Consider the following 9,775-nt stretch of genomic DNA (forward strand, 5'->3'; position numbering starts at 1 on the left):
ATACTAAATATATATTAAAATATAACTTTATTTTTCCAAAATTTGCTTTTTATAAGGATAATAAATAATAAGGCAATGTTTAAGGATTAGAAAATAAAAATAAATTCTTGAAAATTATTACATATTTAATATAATTACTGCATTAAATGTTTGATTCCTAACTATTTTATATGTATATGATAATTAAAAATCAATATTCATTCATTCAAATTAGTAAAAGTTATATCAATTGAAAATAATATAATTTAAAATCGTTAAATTAGAAAAAGATAATTTGCAAACAAACTAACATCACTCAAGTTAATAGTATTAAACGAAAAAAAATGTAAACTTGATAAAATTTATAAATATAACAAAAGTAAAATATATAGAATACCATACTCCAAAATTATAAGATTGACGCCGTCAAAACCATAGATTACATCAGTACTTGATCGAAGTTTATTTGTCAATATAAACAAAACAAACACCACTACAAAGTAAAAAATCAAAACAATATCACACATAAACAACAAACACAACAACCCTGCATTAACACCGTAAATAACAAACACAACAACACTGCATTAACACTGTAAATTGTCTATGGCAAAAGATAAGTCATTTTAAAAAGTAAATTGTCTCAAAATATAAAACGATTAAAAATATTAAATGTAAAATTAATTTTGTTCTTCCTAAAATACCCCTGCCAAATCTCTTTTTCCCACATTTTTAAATATTTTTCTCATACCATTATTATTGCTTTTGTTAACACTAACATAAAATATCTTTCTAAATTACCCCTACCTAATCTTTTTCCCCACACTTTTTAATATTCTTCTCATACCATTATTATTGCTTTTGTTAACACCAACATAAAATATATCTATCGCTATTGTAAAAGAGTAAGTATTGGATCAGACCTCTACAAAAAAAAATGTCTTTATACAAAACAAATTTTGATTTTATCGGTAGAAACTTCATGAATAATTAAAATTTATCCATGGATTCAAATTACCCACAGCCATTAAACAATACATAAATGTCTCATAGATAAATTAACTCATGAGGAGACATTTTCGTGGGTAATGTTTAAATGTCATCAGATAACGTTATCCACAGACTACCCACGGAAATTCTATTGTTTGCTATGAGATGTTAATAGGTGTATCCACGCCAATTTCATAAATGAAGTTACCCACAAATATCATAGGAAACCGTATTCGAAATCAAAATACCATCCCATGACATTTCAATGGGTAATGAGTATAATGTCAAAAATATCAAATTTGATTTTTAATACATTTTTAGTTTCACACAGCTTGCTCCCATTTTCTACAATAACTTTTTTCGTGACTTATAAAAAAAAATTAAGCAAATAAATTTCAAACATAACAAAACATCACCATGTTAAATAAAGTGTAGTATTTATAATACACAAAATGACTATTACAAGTCTCAAAGTCGATAATAACGACACCAGATGTCTAGACATAAGATGTAGTCATAAGGGTAGATATGGATAATGTTGCTACAAGTCAGAGCTACAAAATCAAAATATCAATAGAAATCAATAGTCCTCACTCTCATCACTGGTAGACTCATACTCATCATAATCTCGATGACGATGACGACGACGGCGACGACGACGGGAGGACTCAGCCTGTATGGAAGCTACACTATTTGCTAATGATGCTAGCTGCCTCTGAAACTTCGCAGTGCGCTGCTCTGCCAGGTGAACTTCCTCTTGTCGACGCTGCTCTACTTGCCTAAGCTCTTCCCGCGCTTCTCTTGCCTCATCCTCTGCCGCCTTTGCTCGCTCCTCAAATGCTGCTATTTGTGCAGCCACCTCGCCAGAGTATTGAGATAGGACATTGGAGCAACCTTTAGATGGACGAGAATCTGGGGTTAGACATTTGACACCTGGTCTATACAGCGAGGATCTATCTCCAGCACCGTAAATACGTCCTCGATTCTTTCCCCCAACAGATTGGACCCATATGTCTAAACGAGCTGCGGGGTTAATGGCTTGAGAGCCACTACCAGATGCATCCTCAACTTGGGAGGCCTTTTGCAACTTATCCTGAAAGGATTCCTGCTCAAATAGAAAACAATGTAAAACTTGTAAAAGTTGCATTACTCATACAACAAAATCAAATTAAAGAATCAAATCAATACTTCAATATTCCTTACATATGATTTTTTTGCTCTATCATCAACCCAAGAGGAGTCCTTCTTGGTGTGTGTTTTTACGAAGATCTCATCCAATGTGGGATCTCTACCCAACTCTTCAGCCTTACAAAAACATAAAAAACAAATGTAGAACATTATGAACATATATATAACATTGAGTTTTTCGATCACAGTTACCAAAGAATTATATTGTCAAGCAATCCTCATGGTAATTCATTAATCAAGCATATACACAAGCTTCCACCAAAGTGGTCAACAACCAGAACAAACAACCAAAATAAAAGGAAAAGGAATACATTAATATGATATGATACGCTACTTAAAATTTTAAATCTGTTTAAGATTCATGTTAACCACAAGTACACTCTCCAATATGACTAGACAAATGAACAAGGAATTCTACTTGTAAGAACAACAATAAGTGTTATTGAAAAAAAGTGAAATTGAGTGTTTACAAAGGCATAATAGCTAGATGCAACAAATTTGCTATACTCATTGCAAGCTTTTGGTTAAAGTGAATTACACATGTCAATCCAACAGATTAGCTAGGATTTACTATCATTGTAAATAAAGGAGCATTATGATTTCTTTAAATACTGTAATAGACAGTAGAGAAAAAACACCATAAGGACTTGTGTCTCATTAATATTTTAATTGAAAGAAAAATAAGAACTTGATTTTTGTGGTCGGTCATATTTATTTAGAGAAGGGTAATTTGCGCTAAACTAAAAACGATATGAGCTAAGCTAAGTATTGCTGCACAAGAGAACATCAAATTACCAAGTCTTGGTACAAGAGAGAACATAAAATTGGAGATAAATGGTACATGGCTCTATAAAAAGCAATTAACTAAATCAAGCCACTGGTATAATTGTTTACTTATTCTATGCGGCCCCTCCTAAGAGCCCAAAGATTAAAAATCTAATGCTGTCACAATCAACAATATTGTCACATTAATAAAAGATCACACCAATTAATCCAAGCTAAGTATTGGTACAGTATAAAGATGACACCGGTTAACCCAATGATGTCGCACAACCAAACACAGTCTTTAGATTCGTATAAACAGAACTAAAAACGAAACATGATTCATATAAGAACCAATGTTGTTAAATGGCGTTCCCCATGGCATGGCAGAATTTTGGCAAACTGCCATAGGCCATTTATTAAGGAATGCCCGCCATGGCATCACCATAGGTCGCAATGGCATGTTTATATGGAGGATTTTTGGCCTTTTGCCATATTTTGCTATCTGCCGTCGACAACACTGATAAGAACTAAAAACCAATTAATCCAAGCTCAGCATGATTCATATATACAGAACTAAAAACCAAATAGAAGGATACAAGCTACAAAAACCAAAATCCAGCTACAAACTAGTGGCAAGCGACAAGTGTTTAACATGGAAAACGTACCATTCGTATGGTATGCTCAGCGACTGATATAGATCCACAAGTATGGACAGATCCTCCTTTACAAGAAGCACGGTTTTTCTTAGCTCGAACTGATATCTTCTTATAGGATGGATCCATCCATATCCTCTCAAGTTCTTTCCAAACACTCTCATCCATCCAAGATGGACGCTTGCGCTTGTTCCTCGCCTCCATCAATATCTCAGAAAGACGCATTGATCCTTTAGTTTTGAAGATATTCCTAATTTGAAAATCATGCTCAGGCAACCAAGCAACTTTTTCCTACAATATTACATTTCAAATAAGTTAGAATATATTCATTACTATCTACACAATAATTGAACTTAGTTAACAAGAAATATAACATAATCTTACACCAAATTTTTCGAACCAGCATTCCACCATAGTTGGTGGGATTGCTCCCCAACTAGGGTACGGATCACTATATTGTGATGTAATGACTGAGGTGAGGGCCCTAGAGGCCACCCTACATGGTAACCACCTGCAAACAAGTTATAAACAAAATGTAAAATATATTATACAAGTATACACATATAGTAATGAGAAGTTAATTAGAATCGGTTACGTACCCTCGACCATCCGGATGAATCAATGGCCTCCCATCAGGTGCAGTCTCAGGGATAGGACGGGAGTATCGTGACCCCTTAGTCCTATTACCTCTCGGAGCAGGTACTAAACATGACGGATTAGTCGAAACTGAAGTATGTTGCGAAGAAAAGGATGTCAATGGCTGCGATGGAGAATGATTAGTAGTCGAGGACGGGGAAATGTGGTCCTCCCTAGAAGGATGCATTGTGTCCATCGAAACCAAACCCAGTGTTGGCATCATTACTATAGTTGGTTCAGAGTGATCCACCTCATTAGGTTGGGATGGAGGCACTGCAACTTGTTGGGTAGGAGGCTTTACATGCCGCTGGGTGCGACGCCACACACATTGTGGGGTTAGTGTAGTGGCATCATCATCCAGTGGCGATTGATCAGCTGCTGCTTGTACCTGTTGATTCGTCTGACTTACCATATGTGGTAAAATCACACGGTTCTTCTTCAGAGGATGCTTGACTCTAATCTTCTTTTTTGGTGGCATCTATAAAAAAACATAAAAATATTTAGCACACACCTTATGCTATTGAATCTATTAGGCGGAAAGGTGGTCCTCCCTAGAAGGATGTATTGTGTTATGTGGAACAAAACCCAATGATAGCATCATCACTATAGTTGGTTCGAAGTGATGCACCTCACTAGGTTGGGGCGCATGCAATGCACCTTGTTGCGTAGGAGGCTTTACATGTCGCAGGGTGCGGCGTTGCACATATTGTGGGGCTAGTGTAGTGGCATTGTCATCTAGTGGCGATTGATCAGCTGCTGCTTGTACCTGCTGAGCCGTTTGACTTACCATATACGGTAAAATCACATGGTTCTTGTTCAAAGGATGCTTGGTTCTACTCTTCTTTTTTGGAGGCATCTATAAAAAAAAACCAAAAAGCAATTAGCACACACATTCTGCTAGCAAACCTATTAGGCGGAAATGCGGTCCTCCCTAGAAGGATGTATTGTGTCCTGTGGAACAAAATGCATCATTACTATAGTTAGTTCGAAGTGATGCACCTCATTAGGCTGGGGCGGAGGCCCTACAACTTGTTGGGTATAAAGCTTTACATGTCCCTGGGTGGGACGCCACCCATACAGTGGGGCTAGTGTAGTGGCATCGTCATCTAGTGGGGATTGATCAACTGCTGCTTGTACTTGTTGAGCCACCTGAGCTACTATATCTGGTAAAATCATGCCATTCTTCTTCAAAGGATGCTTGACTCTAGTCTTCTTTTTCGGAGGCATCTATAAAAAAAGCAGAAAAACAATTAGCACAGACATTCAACTATCGAATCTATTAGGCACATAAACTTATGAATATGAATAGAAGTAGGTACAGAAGTTATAACAATGACTGTGTAACACGACATGCATTGCACCTTTAAAAAGGATTCTTTTGATACTAAGTATGCTCCCCAAATCATTTGAAGTTAAATACTCATAACTCACAGTATAAAACAATATCATAGTAATACCAAATAAATATGGACTACAGTTTCATAAGTTTTGAACTAATCCAATAAATTAACTTCATTAAATATTATGTAGCTAAGCAGGAAAGAAATACATAAGAGTACCCTTTACTTATGACCGCTTCCTCCATTCTCTAAAGGCACAAAAGGACATAACGAAACTTCAAAACAGTGATAACTATTAGACACAAAAAACCTTGTTAAAAAGAAAATCACCATTGCTTTCTACTTAAAACTTTTTGAGCTGGAGCCACTAGGTTCTAATGTTATAATGACAATTTCAAAGGTTCACAGTTTCACATGTTTCTTTCTCATCATATGAAAGATAAAGATTAAAGCCACACAAACAATTATAATAACTTATCACTTCTAAGTACCATCTATTGAACTTGTTTTCATAGCTTTATAACATGAGAGAAAACATGATAATATCTACTTCTGTCCAACACTGACAAGTCTTTAGTTTGTATATATTTCCAACAAGTTACCTCTATCCCTAATTATAAGCTCCTTTTGAGAAGAAAAACAATGTGTCCTTAAATATAGGCACCCTTTCTAGTTACTAAGTGCAATTAATTTTTTTTTTCAAACATACTCCTTATTAATACTTCTAATTATCGTGAAAAATGAAAAGTCAAATTGAATACATTCATATGTATAGAGAGTATTTTAGTAACATTTGCACATAAAATTGACACATAAAATTCATTATCTACTTTTCTTAATATAGGTGAAAAAACAATAAGTCTTTTAATTAGGGACAGAGGTAATATCTGTTATATTACCGAGCCAATAATGATAATTAAAGGGCGCGTGCTATGTAAAAACATATCTTATTTTTATTTCCTAATTTTTTTCGTTAATAAAGTGAAAAATTGTCTATATTTTGAGAAACAATGAAACTATCAAAAACTCTGTTCATTATTTTTGAAAATGCATTTTCTTTGACTAATATTTCATCTCATCTCCATGACAATGATTTACTTCAAAAACCACTCACAAAGATAAAACGAATCCACGTTTTCGGAAATGAAAATAGGAAATGTCATCACACAATCACAAAGTAAACAGAATACATGGAACTAAAAAGTCACTATCCCTATCCTTGAAAAGGAGAAAATTAAAAAGCACATAAGAACTGAAATCATGAAGAAATCTAGAAGTAACCGTTTAATTTTTGTTAACTGAATTGAAATGAACAAGGGATAATAAGAACAATTAGAATTTCCTCAAGTAAAATGACTGAACTAAAGCACATGAAGAGAATTTATGAATTAGTGTTTTGAGGAAGAAGAGAGAAGAAAAGACAAACCTCAATGTTGTGACTGTGGAAGTACAATGCGCGACGGTGGAACGTTTCCTGTGGTCGCCGGTCTCGTTCCGTTGTTTTCTTCCTTACTCTCTTTGATGAATGAAAGGGAATTTGGGGGATAAAATCAACTATTTTGTTTCACTATACCCACGGAGACGGCGTGTGTACCTAATTTACCTTTTCTCTAGTTTTAATTATTTATAATAATATCATTTCTAGAAATTTGTTCTATGAAAATTAATTAAAAAAGAAAAACATATATTAAGTAAAGTAAAAATTGTTAAATTTGTCTCCGTAAAAAAAAATCGTTAAATTTTGTTTATTATATGTAAGACTACTACTACTTTTCTTTCTTCGCAAAATACATGTGGATTAAATTACATGAAAATATTATATTTATTCTTGAATTTTTTTCAATAAATTAATCTTTTATATTCTAAAGTTTACAATACATAAGTATTTTTAGTTAAATTTAGTTTAATTATTCGTACTTGTCATTTAATTATTTATAGTTAGAAATTTAAAAAATTTACTATAAATTATGTTATCATCATGCAGAAAAAATAAATATTAAATTTTCATTCAATTTTATGATTTGAATTAAAATAATTTTATATTTAATTTCAAAAAATTTAATATATATTTCATTCAAATTCTGTTATATTTGATTGAGAATTTATATTTTTAAGATTAGTGCAATCAAAACTTCTTAAAAATTACATAAATTTATTGAAAAAATTAAAATAATTTATAATTTTAATTTTGCTAGTTTAAAGTTAGAATCATCTGTACACATATTTACAAATAATGAACTTGACATAAAAAAAGTTTAAAAAACTAACCTATTAAAAAAAAATAGAACTAATTTTTTACAAAAGAAAACAATAAAAATTGATCTGTAATTTGCGTGTAAGGTAAACTACTCAACGATGTATTTTACCATTTTTCTTTCGATATTAAAGGGAGTATTTTATATTTTTAAATTGTTAGCCAGGACAGGATTATGATAATCCTAGTTCAACTTCCTTGTATTGATTAGTCATTCAAAAAATTAAAGGTAAAAAAACAACATAGCACCTACTAATTACCAATTTTGAGGATACGGCTAGCTTCAGATTCTTCAATTTTCTATTGACGTAATGTCCAAATATACATTGTGACAAAACTTTCTTGCTAACATAGCACTATAGCTTATTTAATTAGATTATATATCCAACACCATATAGTAAGTAAAATATATTCAGCTATGGCTACCCTTATTGCTCCCATCAACCATTTCCCTGTTGAGGATGCAAATGCCCTTCACACTGCTTTCAAAGGTTGCCTTAACCTTTTCTTTAAATTATTGCCTCATTTTTAATGAATTGTTATATGAATTTGCTTTGTATAACAATTCATTATCTATGAGCTCTAGTCATTTTAAAGTAAATTTAGATTATGTATTTATATTTGATCAGGCGAGAGACAAAATGTTAGTGGTTAATTTATTAGGGGAGAAAAAAAAGTTCAGTAATAGAGAATGAATTTTTGATCCCCTATCTAATATTTCTTAGATATCTCAATCCAAATCATAGAGTAATCTTTTAGGGATGAATTCTTGATATTTGAAAATCATATTTGACTCTGAGGAATCTGATGGATATATCAATATACAGGTGACAAATTAAGCTCTACAATGCTTATTTTTCCGTTAATCAAAGACCTTGCTTAAAAGAAATCAAGTTGTTCGCGCACTTGAAGTGTTAGACGTTAGATTAATGATGGCATGACATCCATAATCTATTAGAAAATGTAAATTATGATATTGTGTTTAATGTTTTTAACATTTTGCAGGATGGGGTGCTGATGACAAGACCATCATAGCAATATTGGGTCATAGAAATGTTTATCAAAGGCAACAAATTAGAAAAGCTTATGAAGAACTTTTTCAAGAGGATCTCATCAAACGTCTTGAGTCAGAAATTTCCGGTGACTTTGAGGTATAGTTTAAAAAACATGAAATTCGTCTATTTTAAATTGATCAATTTAGTGTAAAGCAAATAATTATCAACCATTGATAAACAAATTAATAGTTGATTAACTAAGTGACTTACAATCAACAAACTAACTACCTACTAACAAACTCTTACGAAAGTGACAACTAATTCACTTATCAATAAATATTTCTATTACATGATTTTACCAAATTATATCATGCAATTTGTAGAATCTTGTGATTTTTAAATAATGTGGTGTATACAAATTAGAGAGCTGTGTACCGTTGGATGTTGGAGCCTGCAGACCGTGATGCTGTTTTGATCAATGTAGCAGTTAGGAATGGCAGCAAAGACTATCATGTTGTTGCTGAAATTGCTTCTGTGCTATCAGCTGAAGAGCTCTTAGCAGTGAGGCGCGCCTATCATAACCGCTACAAGCGTTCCATCGAAGAAGATGTGGCCGCTCACACCACTGGTCATCTTCGTCAGGCAAGTCATTCTTTATAGTTATTAGATTATATTTGAATAAACAATTTTATTAAGCGTTTATAGCATAAATGATTATGATATAGACATGTTATAAGCTATTTTCATAAGATCTTTTAAATAGTTTCACAAATATCCTTATGCGAGCAAATAAGCTAAAATAAATCAATTGAAACATGCCTTACATGACCTTTTTGATGAAATTTGCATATGTACTTTTGATATGTATAACCCTTAAAAAAATAGTTCAAGATTTAAAATCAAAGAAGGTACATATTATATGGATGAAAAATTTATTTAAGCCTATTAATAGTTTTTTTTTTTTTTTTTTTTTTT

At 32.5% G+C, this 9,775-nt stretch overlaps 2 protein-coding genes across 4 annotated transcripts in view; one reads left to right on the forward strand and one right to left on the reverse strand.

Annotated features, from left to right (window-relative positions):
• Window positions 1-1,362: 1,362 nt before the first annotated feature.
• Window positions 1,363-7,139, reverse strand: LOC101515413 (uncharacterized). 3 transcript variants are annotated; one of them, XM_012719989.3, is made up of 8 exons: window positions 6,978-7,139; window positions 5,211-5,438; window positions 4,999-5,067; window positions 4,175-4,689; window positions 3,960-4,086; window positions 3,588-3,866; window positions 2,173-2,274; window positions 1,363-2,074 (listed from the first exon to the last, which is right to left on the reverse strand). In XM_012719989.3, the coding sequence occupies exons 2-8, from the start codon at window positions 5,436-5,438 to the stop codon at window positions 1,550-1,552; spliced, it is 1,845 nt and encodes a 614-aa protein (XP_012575443.1). In that variant the 5' UTR covers window positions 6,978-7,139; the 3' UTR covers window positions 1,363-1,549. The 3 variants fall into 3 exon arrangements, with proteins under 3 accessions (XP_012575443.1, XP_073225422.1, XP_004514654.1); XM_073369321.1 differs by having other exon boundaries at window positions 4,978-5,067; XM_004514597.4 differs by having other exon boundaries at window positions 4,840-5,067.
• Window positions 7,140-8,169: 1,030 nt separating this feature from the next.
• LOC101515091 (annexin-like protein RJ4) overlaps window positions 8,170-9,775 on the forward strand; it is a 4,423-nt gene continuing 2,817 nt past the window's right edge. The window contains exons 1-3 of the mRNA XM_027330587.2: window positions 8,170-8,296; window positions 8,811-8,956; window positions 9,224-9,442. Coding sequence (XP_027186388.1) covers window positions 8,224-8,296; window positions 8,811-8,956; window positions 9,224-9,442 — 438 coding nt within the window. The 5' untranslated portion in view covers window positions 8,170-8,223. The remainder of the gene's footprint in view (window positions 8,297-8,810; window positions 8,957-9,223; window positions 9,443-9,775) is intronic.

This window comes from Cicer arietinum, chromosome 5, assembly GCF_000331145.2.
Source record: "Cicer arietinum cultivar CDC Frontier isolate Library 1 chromosome 5, Cicar.CDCFrontier_v2.0, whole genome shotgun sequence".
Lineage (NCBI taxonomy): Eukaryota > Viridiplantae > Streptophyta > Magnoliopsida > Fabales > Fabaceae > Cicer > Cicer arietinum.